Raw genomic sequence first — 19031 nt, forward strand, 5'->3', positions numbered from 1 at the left:
TGTTGTGCACAGAGAATACGATTAAGTCGCGGCTGTTCACGTGACTCCTGTTTTCTTCACACGTACAAAATGTTCAGAGTTGGCGAACAGCAGCATCGGCCCAGCAGAGCACAACTTTACCATCAAACTGCTGAAGCCATCCGAAGCTGGAAAAGCATCAAAGGCCGGCGAAATGGCCTCGCACAACCAGTCATCATCAGTAGAAGCGGTTGGTAGCCCGCCTGTCAAAGCCGCCACATCCAACGCCACGCTCGGAAATGTGTCGTTTGGCAACACGTCGCTCGCCAACTCTTCCTCACTGGCCAATGGCTCGCCTGGCGAAGGTTCAGGTTTACCAAGCAACGCCGCCGCCGCTGCAGCAGACAAACCTCCCTCGGACAAGACTGCAGCAAATCCCGCAGAACCTCCCCCGCCGGCTAATACACTGCCCGGTGATGAACCCGCCGTCAAAGGACCGAGCGCCAACGCCGTTCCACCAGTCTCTCCCGCAGCTAACAAATCTTCGCTGGCTAACTCGTCGACTGACCAAGGAACACAGGCCGGCAACGCTCAGCCAGTCGGTGCGTACGCCGGAAGCAAGCCAGCGGTGGATGAGTTACCGCCACCCGTAAATGAACCACCTGCTGACGCCGCTACTGGTGCTGAGAAGTCCGCGGCTGAGGAGTCTGCGGGCAAGCTGGCGAGTGTCATACCCTCCGCGCATGCCAGTGGCGCGTCGACAAACGCTTCTGCTGACTCTGGATCTGGCTCGGTGGCGAAAAAAGAATCTGCTGCTGCTGTTCCGGGAGCGCCAGGCGAGCAACCATCACCGGCAGGAGCAGGTAAGAACGAATTAAAGGGAAGCTGAAGCGGTTTTCAAATTGCATGAAATGCTGTGGTTGGGAAGAAAAGACCTTGAAAATCATATGTGTAAATTTTTTCTCAATTCTGTCCGTTAGAACAGCCGCAATCGCCTTTTAAAAACCCGCCGCGGACACGCCCCCGTCGCCTCCGCAAGCGCCGGGTTAGGGGATTGCAAAATTGGAGAGCTGGCGGAAGTGACGCCGTTCACGGGGAGCCGGCCGGCCGTCCTGCCCGTCCCGCATTGCTTGCTCCGCTGCGTCTCGCGCTTTGGCGTGGCGAACGACGATTCAACGTAATACTTTGCTAGTGCCGTTTGTTTTTTCTAGTTCGAGCGTTCTGTGTGGAGTGGGTGTAGCGACAAGTGGCCATCATGCCGTCGTTCTGCGCAGCATTCGGCTGCGCGAACACTGGCGGCCGGGACGATGTGGTGTTTCACACTTTTCCAAAGAACAAGAAACTTTCAGCGCGGTGGGTCTCTGCCGTGAAGGTGAAGAGAAAAAATTTCGTACCTACGAAATCAACTGTGTTGTGCTCGAACCATTTCCGTGACAGTGACTATTATCGGAGCTTGGGAACGATGCGGGCACTCGGAATTCCAATTAAATCAGCGCGACTGAAGCCCGGAGTCGTTCCGTCAGTGTTCCCGCACAACAATAACGCCTCGCCACCTCCAAGAGCGGCCTTCGCCAAAAGAAAGCGGCGCCAAAATTCACCTAGATCTCCACTCTACTACATCTCGTAGGACGACAGAAGAAAAAAAATACAGGGGCGCACTTAATAGCACACACGAATAGCTTCCTTTGTCATCTCGTTACACTGCAGTCCAGCAGTGAGCTCACTAAACAGGTTTGGCGCTCTTTCGTAGCAATAAAAGGCCTTCGGATGTAAGCAGGCACCGTGCTCTAAATAAATAAAAAACAAATGCTTTACCTCGCGTGACTTGTGTAAGCATGCCGGCGTTTTGAATTCGATATTACAGGTGTCTGGTGTTTCGGCTGTTATGCAGCAGCCAGTAAGCAACAGCGTTTCGACGTAATTTACTTTATTACCACTTGCAAAGATATGTAGAAACAAGCACCTACGCAAAACATACGTACCAGAGGAGATTTCCAACCCGTGAAAATGTCGCGGCGTCACTTTCTCCATCGGCGCACTCCGCGGCGTCGTTGGTTCCGCCGTTTCTGCAGCCGCTGATGGCTCGAACATATATGGCGAGAGTCCAAACTGTTCACTATTGCCCGCGCTATCCATAATTTTCAAGACTAGGCCTTCCAGCCAACTGAAGCAACGCGCTACGCAGCAACGCCGTCGGTGCAGGCCGGAGACCCGCGGGACACCCGTAGATGACGTCACGACGGTCGCGACCACTCACAGGCGACAGTGGCGTTCGCTCGGCGCCCTGAGGCGCTGGCGCGCGTTTTCTTCTAAAAAACAGCTGTTTGCGTTTATTTAGGCCCTTTTTTAATGCGATATTCTTGTTCAGTGGACCAAAAACAGCTAAATGCTGCCGAAAACTCAATTTTTTTCGAAAAGTGCTTCAGCTTCCCTTTAAGTATTGTCGAGGGCAAGAGTTGTATTCGTTATTCGTCGTCGCATGAATCACTGCTCTTAAGACGCCCTCTGGCATTTTTGCCAAGCAGGCAGACGACAGATCGCCACGCACCTTTATTCCTCTAGATCAAAGAGGTAACATACTTTTATCCTATCCCGATAGCAGGTGCAGCCATTATGTGACGAAACAATGCAGTCTACCCGAAGCACCATGCACTTTTGCTCCCCGCAGCAAGGATGACCCAGCTGAGATGATCCGAGAATTCAGAAAAAAAAAAGAAAAAGTTATTTCGAATCGCCACCAATTCGGAGTTGTTAAGAGTTACGTAAAGAACACGCGCGATTTCTTTCGTTCTTCCGACCTTGACATGGTAGGAAGTGGCATGGTACCCCACTAATTAGTAGTTGGCAAGCGTGCTACACCAAGGCAAGGAATAAAGCATCGGCAGCGCTCAAGCACAGCGTGGTTGCTGCTGAATGCGCGATTTGTGTTGAGCATGGTATTCCCACTAATTAGTAGAGTTGACAAGCGTACTATATCAAGGCAAGGAATAGCATCGGTAGCCGCTCAAGCACAGGGTGACTGCTGCAGAATGTGTCACTTGTGTTAGCCAATGAATACATGTTAATTAGTAGAGTCAGCAAGCTTGTGTAGCTTGTTTCACACCGCTGCAATGCACATGACTTTTACCATGTGTAAGCAGATCAGTAAATGTCACAACCGGGTTCACACACGAATGTTTCTTCCAGAGTCCCGAGGCGATACCGCGGTCAAGCCGGATGATGTGCCATCAGAGGCAAAGGAAAAAGGCAAGTGGAAGGGCGAACATTACGTTCGTCTGTATATGTGGAACGAGTTTCGCGTAGCAGGGTCAATTCTTCAGCGAGTGCGCTCGTTAAACAAAAACTCCTAGGGCCGTCAGGAGAGGGGAGCTGGGTCTGATCCTCAATTCCGCACCTTCATCGACACTGGCGTCGTAGTTGACGTCACAGTGGAGGTGTTCACGAGGAACAGTGGGACAAAAGTAACACAAGTAAGGAGGGCAGTGACGGGTTGCCTAGAGGCTTGGGAAGTGGTGGCGTGACCGGGGGAATGCGGAACCGATGAATTGTGGTAACGGGAAGATCCCGGAGAGTGGCTATACCAAGGAAGGAAGAGTGCAGGAATCTGGAGTAAACGCTTAACCCGCGTGTCTAAACAGACTTAGATTTACTGTCACTGCAGGGCTGTAATTGTTCTCTAAGAAGATACTTACTCCAGACTACCGCTACTGACTCGGCCAAGTGTGGATTCACCTTCGGTTGCTTTTGAGAAATAAAAACGGAACATTTTCATGAAAAAAATTATTTGCTGTCACAACAGAGCACGTATCAGTCACGTTACATACATGTAAGCGACATCTCATTTTGTCTGACACTCAAATTGCCGGATATTGCGGAAGTCAGATTGCGGAAGCCATCAGTCACACAACCGTTTGTTTGACTGACAGGGAAGTCAAATATTTAACCACATCACTTGGGCTTGAAAGATAATCTGATGTGCCATCAGAGGCAAAGGAAAAAGGCAAGTGGAAGGGCGAACATTACGTTCGTCTGTATATGTGGAACGAGTTTCGCGTAGCAGGGTCAAATTATTTCTTCAGCGAGTGCGCTCGTTAAACAAAAACTCCTAGGCGCGCGCGTATGCGTGTGTGCGTGTGCGTGTGCGTGTGCGCGTGCGCGTGTGCGTGTGTGTGTGTGTGTGTGTGTGTGTGTGTGTGTGTGTGTGTGTGTGTGTGTGTGTGTGTGTGTGTGTGTGTGTGTGTGTGTGTGTGTGTGTGTGTGTGTGCGTGTGTGTGTGTGCGTGTGTGTGTGTGTGTGTGTGTGTGTGTGTGTGTGCGCGCGCGCGCGTGTGTGTTTATACTTTTTGTTTTTTTTTCTGTGTGTGTTTTTGTCCATTTGCGTCATGCCTTTCTCGAATAAACCTTGGTTGTGAGTTAGCTCCTGTCCTTGTCGTTATTTCTCCGTCTTTGTTTCCAGTTCGCGCTTTTTTCAGCCATGAAGGTGGCTGAGCTACAGAGCCAGAAGCAGGCTTGTGCACTTTCTTTTCCCTCTCTAGAGTCGCAACAAAAAAATTTTCTTGTATATTGTACATTGGTTTGTAAGAAAGGAAACGCGCAATATCTGTCTTTGACCTTCAAGGTTATGCAAGGTCACATCGCACAACCCAGGGCTGCTTCTCCGTTATTGATATAAACGGTTACAATCGTGAAGCATGATTAAGAAAAGTAACGCTCAAGCGTATGTGCTGCATGAATCTCATTGATTCTCTGTGAATCTTTTTCATCGTAACACGCGATGCGGTAAAAGTGATTCGTGTGACGTAACGTGCTCCTTCCTCTTGCAGGTGATAGCGCCCTCCCTGACCATGACTCCTCAGACGAGAGAGATTCCGACAAGTCGAGGGACACTGTGGCGAACGGTGCGTGAACTGCGGCTGATCTGATTCAGCCCCTGCACGTACAAGGGATCAATAAAGAGTGCCATATGATATTCGAATTCTTCCCTGAAATTCTGCATGCTCGCCTATGACACTGTATTAGGAGGAAAAACATCTTTCTGATTCGCAGAGGGACGTTTTGACACCTTGCTTGTTGTCTGTACGCTTCTCTGACGACAGGCTGCAATTAGTGGTGTTTCGCCCCATAATATGAGAGCCAATCAAATCACGTGATTCACCGCGAGCAGTAGCTTGTAGCCACGAAATCACACAGCACTGTCACGTACTTGGAAGTTTAAAGAACTCGGTTCAGACCTAGCATCTAGCAGTAACAAACAATGCGCTACAGATACCTCACATTTATACGTGCGAAACAGCACTATTGGTTATAGCTTATAATTAGATTATTAGTTCTGTTATGGAAAAACGCATTTCAATTAAATATTTTTAAATATTAAAGTAAACGAAACTGTATGTAAGCGTCGACTTAGAAGGCCCGGGCAGATGGACATGGCAATCTTCATGTGGTGCGTAACTGTGTGTGTGTATGTCAATACACCGTGCGCCGCCGCAGACGCCCTGGCGCCAGGTCCCAGTGCGCAGAGGCCGCTCTTCTGCGAGGTGAGAAAAGCCATCACTCGACCGCTGGCCTCCTACTGCACGCACATTCTGTTCGGCCGGCTCCCCCTCGTGACGCTAGATGGAGAGATCACCGTGGGTGACCTGGACAGCCGTACCAAAGGTAAGCAGTACTGGGGTCTCCACGACTGTGCCCGCACGGACCGTTCGCAGAGCTCAAGTGTATGGCGCGAGAGAATTGTGGGGTTGAGGGACACACGCACTCACTCCCTTTATTGCGGTATATCAACCTTCCCCTCTAATGTTCTCTAGTTCAGATGGCGGAGGCCCCTTTTCGATGAAGGCGAAATGCAAAGACATCAGTGTGACATGCGACAACAGCGAACGTTAAAGAACTCCCGGTGGTCGAAATTAGTATGAAGCGTCCTCCACTGAGGCACATGTTTATCTCTTCCTATTGAACCTTAAAGAAAGTGAGAGCCCTTTCCCTTTCCTCATATAGCGTGGATACGCTTACAGCTTCCCCATTTCTTCCCCTTGTGCCTTTTCAAACCACCTGGATCTCTACGTACACTATATGCTCATGAGACATCTAACCAAAGCGTTAGTTACAATGTAAAAGAGCGGTCGCTCCGTGAACAGCCGGGTGAAGGAAGGGAAAGGACAGAAGCGGAGCAAGAGAAAGACTGCCGTGGCTCACGTTATACGTGCTACTGAGGGAACTTGCGGTACTCCTGGTGACCTGACAGAGATGTTAATGTCATATGGGGTACCCACTCATTCTGTAAGGGACGCTGTAGTGGAGGAATACGGAATAACTTAGTCTATCTAGTGTTGTGTAACGTGCGCTGACATCGTATTAGGACACGGACGCCTTTTGCGTTTCGCTGTGGCAGCCTTGGTCGGGTTCGAACCGGAGTACTCACGCTCAGTAGCAGAGCGCCTAGCTATTAAACCACTGCGGAGGGTACTAGGGATAGTAATGAGCAATTGGTTTTCGTCTAAAGTGTGCCTCACACGCGTATTCTTGATACATCCAGTTTACAATTGCTTACTAATTATTTCTTCTCATTACTGTGCGCTCAATCACCGAAGGCATTTAACGTAGAGCGTGGTTGAGACAGTCTTTACAAGCTAGGAAATCAATTACGCAGCAAGGACCGCACTGAAAATCTATACGCATAACCGAATCGAGTACGAATAGAATATCTGATTATTGGCTACTTGCCCCAATATTTATGAAAATGAATATCGTGTGAAACGGAATGAAGCGCTAGCGACGGTGCAGTAAGGCACGAAGAAAATGGCCCAATACATTGACACGAAGTCAGTATGTTGAATAAGTGACTGTTGAGTCATACGCACAGGAGTACTACCTTTTTTGCTCCTGATCAAACGATCGCAAAATCTCAGTTGACGAGAGATACGAGCGTTTGAGCCATGACGCCATGTCCAACATCGGTCACAAAAACAGGATTTGCTAAACCTGGCTGGAACCTGTCGCGTCACCGAATCGTGCTCATGTTTATGGCAGTTATGAACGAATATACGCAAATGGACCGCGTCGCTGAACTGCGCCCTCTTTCCTGGAAAGACCGATCGCGGCAACTTGCTTTACAACATATAGGAGAGTGCCCTTTCCTTGAAATTTCAGCGGTTAAAAAAAAAAAAAAAAAAAAAAAAAGAAGACGCCCTGCTGTGTTCGAAGTTCTCACAAAACAGTTGAAAACGAGAAAGACCTCGATTCGTCTCGAATAAGCTTTTACATGCGCTATTTCATTATTTCAGCGGTGGAATAAAAACATTCGCTATTGCAATTTTAATATTTGCGCACCCCTCGGCTAACTTCAGAAAGTTGAATAAGTTAAGCTTAAGAACGGTAAATTCAATAGGAGCAAGTTAATGTTAAATATGCAGTTAAATAGATTTAACGGTGCTCCAAAATAACTTTGATGTTGGGCTGCTGAGGAGTTATGAGGCGGCGTATATACCACGCGTAACAGCCGCGTCTAAACGCCATTTGAGACTGCTTGTTACATCACCACGCTCTTGCTTTATACTCCCTTCTATCAACGCATTATTCGAAGCGTCCTTTAAGGAAAAAAATCAAACTGTAGATAAGCGGCATATCCATGATCACGTGGGCATTTATAGCGGAATACATATATTTTGTTCGATACAACGGTCGAATTAAACAGCTGCAGTCCGGACTGCGAAGAGGCGGAACAATAATAAATTTGGAGACGATAAGAGCTTTGGGGGGGCATGTAATTGCATTGCACGATAAGAATGCGATGGCACTGTCTGACGTCTACTCAGTACTGTTCCCCTGTCACTGGTACTTGCTGCATGCTCCACTATGCTCCATTTTCATCGGCACAGTATTTCTGCAATCGCCCTGTCCTCTTGCTAGCATTGTCCCCTACCACACAAGTGGCGTTAATCATAGTTTCATGCGGCAACTCAATGCGCGGAGCTTTCTGAGCCCGTATGCACACAAAAAAGCGCTGTTCGAGCCCGTCAGTGCACTAGGACATGTCATGTGACCAGTGCACGTGCCAGCTCGGTTATGTCATGTCATCGCATGGTTTAACACACTTCACTGAAGAATCAACGCTCGACCATACCATGTAGTCTCATGAAGTCACAGCGTGACGATGCCTGCAGACGCCGTTATTTATGTTCTCTACCTTGAAATTTCAGTATACGCCAGCAGTAAGAAAACCCTCTTGAACTTGGTCAAATAATTCTAACTTCCTTAATATATATATTTTTTTTTCATTCAGAACCGAGCAGCCAGTGTATCAATTATGAAATATAGCCTTAAGCTTTCGTCTTTAGTTTCCTAGCCTTAAAGCTTAGCGCATAGCACCATTTCATAAATATTGAATTAATTCTTGACTCGCTGTAACGCTTTCATCGCACTGGTCACGTGCACAGTCGGTCTCGATAGCCATAAGACAAATGCCCTTTTCACAAATATAAGAACCTTGCTGCTGAAATCGCGTGTATCGATAACAACTAACATTACAGAAACTCTTTAGCTTTGTGTGATTAGAATACACTCGTTTTCATAAAATAATACTGCATTTATATTCATTTCTGCTGTATGTTGCAACCGCTCCTATTGCAATGGCTTTGATTCTGACGGTAAATGCTTCTATCCACACCCATAATACGTTGTGGTTGTAGGTCTGTGTCCATGATATCAAGGCTCCAGGACTGTCTGGTCCTGCAGGGTTCTGGATTTGGGGCCTAGGAGTCAGTTAGGAAAAAGCCGGGGTGCTGAGTAGCCTGCTAAATAAACACTACATAATAAATTGCTGGCGGCGAGCTCTCATCTTCGCTAGTTTCTGTAACATAAAGTTTCTTCGAATGCAGCTAATCCGTGAGTACTGTTCATGGACGCGGGTTTTTCCCGTATCAAAGGCCAATCCTTTCTAGTGGTATGAGCACTTGCATGTATTGCGCCACACCTTACGATACAACCTGTAAAAAGACTACTAACCTTCGTAGTGTCGCACAGCCTCGTCCCTCTCGAAGATGCGCTTACTGTTCCGGACCACTGTCTCTCGTGCGCAGAGCAACTGCATATCCTGTCAATGGTGCGACCGGGTTGGCCGCACGTCAGCCTGCTGACCACCCTGGGCGGCGGCGGAGAGAAGGAAGACGCGCATCTGGCCAGCGCATTCGAGGCTGGCGGTGCTACGCTGGATGCACTCGCCGCCAGGGCTGCGAACATCATACGTAGCCGTGGCCTGGACGGCATCAATGTACACTGGAGCGTGCCTGATCTGGAGGGAGACGTAGAAGCGCACGCAAAGGGCCTCGTCACCTTCGTCAAGGTATACCTCTCCCGTGCACATGTTGTATAGGGCTCAAGCCATAGCGAATAGCGGCCTAGTCTGAAATCGATCTAAACACTGGCTATAGGTGCTATAACGCTCAATGTATGCTTTGCAACGCCCAGAAGCATGGTCGTAGCGCTTCGCGGAAGCAAGATGGAGTCGACAAGAGGAGCTAGTAAAAACTAAGGCGAAATATTTTGTTCTTCCAGATGTCAGCGTTCACCCCTGCGTCGTATGCTCTTGGTGTTATCAAAGTGTTCTGTGCAGTTCAAGCATAATTATCACATCACCGGTGCCTGCGTGGCGAAGTGTGTATGTAACAACACAAGGCGTATGACACTAGCCTGTTTACTGTCATGAGCGTTTATCACGCCTACATCTTGCACCCGTGATGTAGCAAGTTTGAGGGCACGCAGCTGTCGTTTCACACGCGGCGCGATTTCGGCGTTCTGTAAATGCTCCACGCAGTTGAGGGTTTTGCGTTTACCAGACGATACCGGGGATGCAGCTGACTGCCAGAGCAGCGGAATCCTTTCCACTTTGTTTTCAAACGCGCCGGACGTCGACACCATCGTGATCCGGAAAGCGCTGCGGCCACACGCTCGCTGCAGCTGCCATAATGAAAAGTTTGTTACGTCATCGAACGCTGCACACGCGCGAACTCTATTTACTAAATAGCGCCTCATTCCACACCAACGCATAGCAGTTGATACTAACCCGTTCCCCTCTTTGTTTGTGGACGACAGAAACTGCGAAAGGAGTTGGGTTCGTCGTCCATCATTACTCTCGTGGTGCCAAACGAACGCGAGGAGAGAAACGCAGCCTTCAACGTCAGAGCACTGCAGCCGTAAGTGTGCAACAATCATCGTCCTAAAGCCACTATCATCACGATCACTGGCGCAAATGTTTTTAAGGCGAAAGCCTTTAATGGCTCATGCTGTCGTGGACAACCCGCTTTAGCGGCGGCTCTGAATGGCCGAGGCAGAATGACGTCATAGAGGTCTCGACCAATCCCAAAGCACCACCACAGTATGCGCGAATTCGTGCCTTATATGGCCATATGCGAATCAATGATAAATTACTAATTAATGACTAAATAATTAATCAAGTAATTATTCACTCACCAACACATGACTAATTAAATGTGTTAATTAACTCATCACGACTAATTAATTACGGTCTTAATAGCTGCTTAATTCACTAATGACTAATTAATTAATTACTAATCAGTGCCAGTTGCGTGGCAGAATGCGGCACTCAGGCTTTCGCCTTTCACTACTTCAGTCGCTAAAGTACCTCGTAATTTTTCCGCCTGCGCGTGGTTTAAAGGCAGCCCTCCTCAATATGTGCTACATTTATACATGTAATGATTAGCTACTGCCCTAATGTTCTTAGACCTATAATAATAATAATTGGTTGACAGTAAAAAAAAAAAGGTGCACTATCTGTCACACTTGTCCTGTAAGCACCTGAACCGCGCCGTAAGGGAAGGAAGATGGGAGTGAAAGTGGAAAGAGAAAAGGGGGAGCCGTAGTGGAGGCTCCGGAGTAATTTTGACCACCTGGGGATCTTTAGCATGCACTGATATCGCCCAGCATACGGACGCCTCTCCGTCTCGCCTCCATCGAAACGCAGCCGCCGGCGATCGAAACCGGGTATCCCGGCACAATGGTCAGGCACACGTGGTCAGGCATCTTAACCACTGCACCACCACGGGGGTAAACATTGGGCTGCAGCATTATATCGAGCAATTAAAGTTCCTAGACCCTTTCACGCAAGTAATAAAAGGCTGCTTGTTTTGAAAAAGTCACTGTCCCCGCTAATTTGCGAGTACCGAAGTCACTCCATGTTCGCCGAAGTATTTTTGAGGAGGAATGAAGCGTCTGTCTGACAGGCCGGATGTGGACGACGATAAGCGGAAACACATTCACGTCTTCAGTACTTGGCATCGTCTCAGCGAATAAGTTTATCAGCAGCCTGTTATACAACGTCACTGTTCTAGTAGAACCATGTTTCTAGTTCAAATCCCTTCTGCTCGCAGGTTTGTCGACTACCTTTTCGTGAGCACGCACGATACCTTCAACCCGTACTCAACGCTTACCCGCTTCAACGGGCCTGCACAGGACATCGACACTGGTGGAATGGTGCGTACGCGAAAGCTGACAAGGGCAGAGTAGTCTGTGCGGTGCTTGTGCGAGCGCCCTCGGTTTTGTGAATTGATGAACTAGCAGCAGGATCAGAGTGGGATATAGTACACTAAAAATCGTGTAAAGTCACGGCTTAACTTCGAATATTTGGTACGTATTTTAAAAGCACCGAGAGAAGCAACTGATATTTCTGAATGGGCGAAATCACGCAAGGCGCGACAACTTAGCGTCAAAAAGAAAGGCTCACAGAGTTTCACGGTTCTGCTCTTTTCGTCGGCCCTGTGTGCTTGGGAAGAGGAGGAAACAAGGGCGGGGGGGGGGGGGGGGGGGGGGGGTTTAGCGTTTCTTAGGTGTTGACGAATTATTGAAATACCCTGAGAAGACACATTAGCCTTTCATGCTTCGCCAGCTTCGTACTAAGTGCGAAGAAAAATGGAAGTACTTTCTACATTTTCCATAAGTCATTTCTACTGATGCTTGACTATCGCTGACAGGTGTGACACATCGATTAATAAAGATCAACGCTTGCCTGCAAATACTCAAGTTCTATGCATAAAACCATGACACGGCAGCACGTCACAGGGTGACTCTAAAACTACCGCCGGCGATGTGTTACCACCAATTTTCCACCTCCTCTATCCGTGAGCCCCCTACACTACCTTCCCCCTTCCTCCCCCCCTCCCCCCGCTCACCGCTCGTCTTCCCCAAGCTTTACCATCACACTTATTAGCGTTACATCCAATGCGACCCGCCCGTCTTTGGTGCACGTAGCACGCGGACCAAAGACCTTTAATATGCAAATACAAGAAAAGTTAATACTGCGCGGATAGGACGCGGTAATGAAGCAAAGCAATGAATGCAGCACGACGCGCGTAGCACGGGCAACACCATGTCTGCATGGTATTGAATTCGCTTGTATCTTCTTTTTTTTTTTTTTTTTCTTAACTTCTCTCGAAACGAACCAACTAGTTTTCAAGAACGTTCCACTAAATACAACAGTGATGATGATGCCTTGCACGTCAGCGAGTCAGGCACATGTTACAGCAATTTATGGCCGCATATTATGATTATGCGTAAAGCGAATTCGCCTAAATGTTCCTACGAGATCTGCACTAAACTTCCTATTTGATTAAAAAAGGTTGGAACAAAACAAGCAACATCGCGCGATTATAGTTTTCCGAGAAAGCCGCCCCTTGCAAGCGAGCTTCTCCACAAGCTAGTAAGCTACGCGGGGAAGCCTGCTTGCCAAATTCGATACCGCCTTATCGGTATGCCGGTAAGCCTAAACGGTTTCAATTACATTTCTGTACTAGGTACCTCTCTGAATTTGTTGCTCAGCGGCTGTGGATGTCACGGTGTGTTTGCATGCAGTTTACCGCCATCTCGGATGTGCTCAAGGAGCTGAACGTGAGCCAATCGCGGCAGCTGTGCTTTACGTTCGGCTTGTCCGGCGTATCGTACAAGGTGGACCCCGGGGCGTCGCTGGCCAAGTACGTGCCCCTCGTTGGCCAGGTGGGCGCCAAGGGCTCCCAGGAGGCGGCACGTATGGCACAGCTGCCCAATGAAGGGAGACCCATCACCTACGACGAGGTCAGTAGTGTCGCTTGCCTTCGACAGTGGGTAGCACTGATGGAGTAAGCGACAGCGCGCTGCTGCAAGCAGTGACAACATACAGCACAGCTTCAGTGCTCTTTCAACGGCAAAACAAGACGGTGCACTTTCCATCATTAGCGTATGAGTTCCAAATGACGGTGTCTTCAGTAGAACAATCGGCGCCAGCTCATGCAGCTATGACCGAGTAGCGAGTACATTGCGTTCAAATATGTGTACAATTGATTTTCCGCTCGTTTCTTTGCTTGAATTTCAACCAGTATGGTTCCTGGGGATGATGAAGCATGTGTCCCATAGGAGCCGGCATTTGCTGGTGTGACGCCACTGCGATGATGTGATCGAGGCAAGTGTATTGCGAATTGGCACACACTCGTTTGAGCAGACAATAGGAACTAGGTTGCTTACCTTGGAAGGGAAAATGTTTGGGCTTGTTGGTTCATCAACAAAGCAAAGCGCAAAAAATCACAAAGGACAAGTGCATTTCTAGTACAGAGCTTGTCCTGTCCCCTCCTCGTCCTTTGTGGTTTTTTGCGCTTTGCTTTATTGACGATGAACCAACACGCCCAAGCATTTTCCCTTCTGAAGTGCATTTCTAGTACAGCGCCTACCTTCGTTTTGCCTTTGAGCAAAATTTATTTGCAAAAAATAAGAGGTTTAGCATAGTTAAACATGGTATTCAGCGAAAGCTTCACAGCATGGTTATGGTAAAACTTTTTCGTAGCCCATTTTAACTTATCGGTATAAAGCGCTAAGCGTATACCATCACCGCCACTGGCGTCCATGGGCAGCTGAGTCTAGGTGCGATTGCTCCTCGTTTTTATACCCATCGATTGACGTCATGGCTGTTTTCATCGAGCGATGGCGCGACGTGACGTCACCCACGTGATTAATCACGTGCTTCACCCCATCCCCACTATCCTCAGCTCCAGGTTCGAAAGGTCAAAGGTCACCCAAATTTCAGAGGGTCAAGGTCACCAAGGTGGTCCACACTTACACTTTAAGCGGTCGGATGTTTTGGAGAAAGGAATGCAGAGTATATAGCCACACTTTGTCCTGTGGCGCCTTGAAGGTCAATGGCTAGCCCACACTGACATTGTGCCTTGGTTTAGAGGAAAAGAAAGGCACAGTATCGGCCACATTTTTCTGTGGACAACCGAACCGCATAGCAAGTTTGTCCTCCTGCTCCTTGAAGGTCAAATGAAGGTCAAATTGAAGCTCACACGAAAACCGGCTCTACCTAGCGTAGTACATCTTTCGCTTCTAAAGAAATTTAAGACCACGTGCCATGGCAGTGTCTATCGTCGTTTCTCAAACCTTTCGACAGTGTTACACAGCAACACCTTCGTCTCATTTCATTAAATAGCTTCGTCAAGACTATTCTCATGTCTAAAATTCACTATCAATGCGGAAAAAACAGCATTTTGTGACAAATGATTCGAAAGGTAGTCGACAAGATATAAAGCCCCTCAGATAAATTAAAGCTGCTGGACGCCTATTTTATTGGATGGACGGAATAATTTTGGCCAGCGAGAGTGAATCGAGACATGGTCTAGCAGTGCTTAGGGTCGGTCACACATCGATTTGGGAAAGCCATGTCTTAGAAGTTTATCACACGTCTACTAGAGAAAAAGTTGTGTATCGACATAGGGATCGTAGTTCAGACCGAATGCATTTGGCTAATGTGAAGCTGCATCAGGACTGAGTCTAGAGTCTAAACGCTTCGGATTTAGGTTCAAAGCCATTTATTGAAATTTTCGGTTCATAAAAATGTCGATCATTGTTTCTCGATCCAAGGCCGAAACAGCTTCTTTTCTGGAGTTCTTAGATTCTCGAGAGCTGGGCCATCGACAACAGTGGCAAAAGTACACAAACTCACCTCCTCATTGTTTTTAGTGAAAAAGCCTCCAAAGCATCTGACTGCACCAGCAATTCTGCTCTTCATGCAGCGTTGCGCAGGCCCGGCCTGTTCGTACGTAAACGCTTCATTGTAGTCGGCTGTAGCTTTAAGAGGCTTCTCCCGCTTGCCTTTAAGCACTGCAAAGAAGCCCCCAAGTTTCTCCTTTGTGCCGTGTTTCCGCTGGAACGATGCGCTCTTATGTTAGCGCACTTTTTTCCTTTAATGGTTTGCTCCTTCGTCACTTTGCACCTTAGTATTGCAGAACGAAGGAATGAAATTAGTGGGTGGCACTTAAGCTCCGCCTTTAAGGGTATGACGCGATAGCGTAAGCTACCACCCCACATATAAAACCCTGCTTTAACCAAGCCATATGAACATACCTGCGTGGTCTAGGGTTAACGTAAATGCAACGGCCCTGGCAGGCTGATTCTGATATCGCCCTCCCATATGAAAGGAGAGGCCCGAGTTTACAGTTCCTGCCAAACATAATGTCAGGCAACCCTACGTCCATTTAGTGCTCGGCCATATCAGCTGCCAGCTACCGCCTGTCAGCGCGATGCTCGTGATTGTTCCTTCACAGCACCGGTGCCAGCGGAACCTTCAACTCTATCGTGTTAAAACTTTATTGCAACGCTTTCAAGATTGTCAAGGAGGGTTGTGTGTGTGGAGCCCAAATCCCCTGCGGTGGCTGTGGTAATGTGCGCCTGGTGCATCAGCCAGTGCTGGCCACTCGAGTTGCAGCTAGACAGCGCAGCTTCTCTCGGTTCCAGTGTGACGATCGTAACCGTAGTGATTGATGTGTTGTACGGTAGGTGCTTATGTACCCCTGAATGCCGGGTCTTCATGTCGCGTACGTGCCTGCACATTCGGCCCATGTACTCAAATGTTTAGCTGCTCGTTTAGCTCGTCGTCAAAAGTATTACGTTCGAATAATAATATATTGAACACGAAGGGTATCAATGCATCGTCAACTCAAAATATACAGAATGACTGTAGAGGATTTGGTCTATATCCTAGAAGCAAAAATACATTGTTCTCAGGCTAATGACGAGCTCTTTCACGGCGTACTTGCAGCGCACTGCTCGCGCAGTGGACGGTTGTTTGGAATAGTTGCAGATTACCATACGATTTCTAAACTTTTCATCAGTACGAAGTAAATAAAGTTATATTTCATTAAATTAAAACTCAGTTGATTTCTGCAGAGCCTTTTTCGTTTCAGGGCCGCCATTCCAGGGCCGCAAATAGGTTATAGTTATAGGCTAGCTAGCTCCACCACATGACAGAATGTGGTAGGAAATTGAGTGTGAGGGCTCGAATGCCGCCCTCATTTATACCTGATATTAAACTCTTCACGCGTTTCACAGCTGGTTCCCGAGGCCGTGCAGCCGACCCGTCTTCGCACGTGAAAGTGATCGAAGAGATAATCGATCGATATATATCTAACGACCGATGAAATTGGAGTTCGATTTTCGAGGGGTAGTCTGTGTGCTGAATCTTCTAATAAGTCTAAGTCTGTATGCTCGGCGTATACAGGTAAAATTTGAAGAAAACATGAATGTAGTAGCCAGCAAATTGTGTTATCCGGAAACATTTTAACTGGCATAAAATTTGTGTAACTCTGTTGGACATACTATATTGAGCGTATGAACAGATAAATTGTATGAAGGAAAGTGTTAGCTGTGTATTACTATATTACTGAGGAGGAATGCTGACAGTGCGTTGGCTGTCCGTCTTGTGCCTTTCGTCAAACCCTGACACAACATTTCTTTCCGCCCAGGTGTGCAAGTTGAACCTTACCTGCCATCGTGCACACGTAGAGAAGAGCTGCTACGACAAGGTCGGAGACACGTGGTATGGGTTCGTGGACGAAGAGGCAGTCGCCTCCAAGGTAAGTCGCGGTCACTGGGAAGACGTTTTTTTTTTTTTTATTATCATCAGTGCGAACATTTCATAGTCGTGTGTAAATTGGTACGCATTATCCTGCTAAATCTATGATTCATACTGACTAACCTTGAAAAAAAAATGAAAACTTGAATGGAGTACAAAGCCATTTAGTGACATTTCGCTTTATTATTTGCCTCGAGAAAAAAGATTTCGCCTCTAACAATTCCTTCCACAGACAATGGCGTCAACCGATTCCCACGAATTCGTGAAGCCGTGAAATCATGAATCCCCTTTAGTGGTGGTAGTGGTTTATTATTATTAAATAATCAAAAAGAAGGAAAAGAGTGTTGCCGGCCACGGCAACTGCCGTCTAAAAAAATCTGAAGCACCTGAGCGGTGGCCGGCGGGAAAGAAAAGGGCATAGGGAGAGGATAGCGAAGGGAAGTATAGAGGGGAGCGATAGGAAGAAAGGACAGGGGGAGCTTTGTAAATTATTTACAAAATACAAACGGTCAACGAGTTCGCGTCGCTCGCCCGCAAGTGTCCCAGCACTGTCCACAAATGCCTGTGCGCGAGCGGCCACTACAGTTTTTTAAAATATAGATGCATGGGTGTATATATAGCCGCGCGCACGTAGCGTCCTCTCGCAGGCATATGACGCAGGCGTGAGTAGACCGGATTTCCCTTGGCATAATGAAATTCATATGAGGGGCACCTGCCGCCTTTTTAATTGTATCCGACTATAGCAGTGTGCGATACTACAATATAGTAACTACAGTATGATAGCTGGTTCTTTCCTAGTATGTTCGTGTTGGCCGATGTAAGAAACGCGTCTGGCAACTGTGGTGAGGTCGCGGGAGGAAGAAGCTAACATGACATGGCGTCGTAATAAACGTGTTCGTGTTGCCCACGTGAGTCGTTCTGTTTACCACTTGTTGGGTGACTCTGGTACACCCCAAGTGGACAACAGTTCCGTGGCAGCGATAGAGGTTGAACGAGGGCAAAACTGCCGAACTTAAAATATCAGTTTCCAAACCAATACACGCACTCTGCTCCGCACAGGCCAAGTGGCTCCTAAAGGATGGCTGGGAGAACCTGTGCGTTGTGGCGTGGAACGTGGACTGGGACGACGTGAAAGGCAGCTGCCGGGGAAAAGCGGACGCGGCGTACCCGCTGCTGAGGAGCCTCAGTCAGGCCACCGCCGAGCTGGCCTACTGACGGCGAGCGGCCGCTGCATCACACACATCCGCATCGTCATCGTTCTTGCAATAAATGTCCACATGTGTCATCTCTCTAGGAAACTGGTTTTCTCCCTAAATAGCGCGACGTGGCAACACCTTTGTCATGCAAAAAAAAATCAATTTATAGTTGAACCTCGTTATATCTAGGGATTGGACTTTAGGCTTAAATCGCAAAAACAATGGCAGACGTATGCCTCGCCCATTAAAAAAATTACAAGGGTTCAACGCTGCTGAACCAAATATTAAGCGGAAGCATTAGCTGCGGGTGACCGAGCGTTCTCTTTTTCTTCTTCATCAGCCCACATATAAAGCCCCGCTTTAACCAACCGATATGAACGTGCCTTAGTGGCCTATAGGGGTAACGTGAATGCTAGGCAGGCTAATTCTGACATAACGGTCCCATGTGAAACGAGAGACCGAAGTTGGCACCTCCTGCCAGCCTGGGGTCGTCTACGGGGGTCGTCTACGAGGGTCGTCTAAAGGTCAAAGGTCAATGGTGGTCACCACCGTTCCACGCTGAAGGCTCACGAGCAGTATTGCTCTCGCAATAAAAATGCCACTCCAAGGCTAGCATAAGTTGCATTCAACCGAGATATCAAAGCGCGGAAGCCGAGAGTTCGGTGAGATCAGGGTTGTTTGTTTTAAAGTATTGTTCCGCTACTTTAGAGTGCAGACAGAAACGCTCCGTTATCAGATCAATTTCAAAAGGGAGATCAAAAGGGAGAGAAAGACGCGCGCCGCAACAGCCGTCGTCCACCACCTAACACCTAAGCGGTGGCGCAGAACAGGTTTGACAGATACTGGGTCTTTCCTTTCCTCTGACAATTAAAAAAAAATCAGTGGCACTTCCTTCGTTGCCATCATCCAGATCCAGAACTTTATTTTTAAGAAGAGTTAGCTGCTTTCAAAGTTCGTCATGACTGAAGAAATGAGAGGCACCTCGGAATATTT

General features: G+C 47.9%; 1 protein-coding gene across 1 annotated transcript in view; it reads left to right on the forward strand.

The window, feature by feature from the left end:
* Window positions 1-18315, forward strand: part of LOC146198910 (uncharacterized) — a 44222-nt gene extending 25907 nt beyond the window's left edge. Inside the window, exons 19-27 of the mRNA XM_084592001.1 lie at window positions 80-821; window positions 4781-4855; window positions 5448-5615; window positions 9035-9297; window positions 10047-10147; window positions 11342-11444; window positions 12819-13037; window positions 16733-16843; window positions 17902-18315. Coding sequence (XP_084448127.1) covers window positions 80-821; window positions 4781-4855; window positions 5448-5615; window positions 9035-9297; window positions 10047-10147; window positions 11342-11444; window positions 12819-13037; window positions 16733-16843; window positions 17902-18057 — 1938 coding nt within the window. The 3' untranslated portion in view covers window positions 18058-18315. The remainder of the gene's footprint in view (window positions 1-79; window positions 822-4780; window positions 4856-5447; window positions 5616-9034; window positions 9298-10046; window positions 10148-11341; window positions 11445-12818; window positions 13038-16732; window positions 16844-17901) is intronic.
* Window positions 18316-19031: the final 716 nt, after the last annotated feature.

Source organism: Amblyomma maculatum, chromosome 2 (assembly GCF_055883805.1).
Source record: "Amblyomma maculatum isolate TAMU_Amacu chromosome 2, ASM5588380v1, whole genome shotgun sequence".
In the NCBI taxonomy this organism is placed as follows: domain Eukaryota; kingdom Metazoa; phylum Arthropoda; class Arachnida; order Ixodida; family Ixodidae; genus Amblyomma; species Amblyomma maculatum.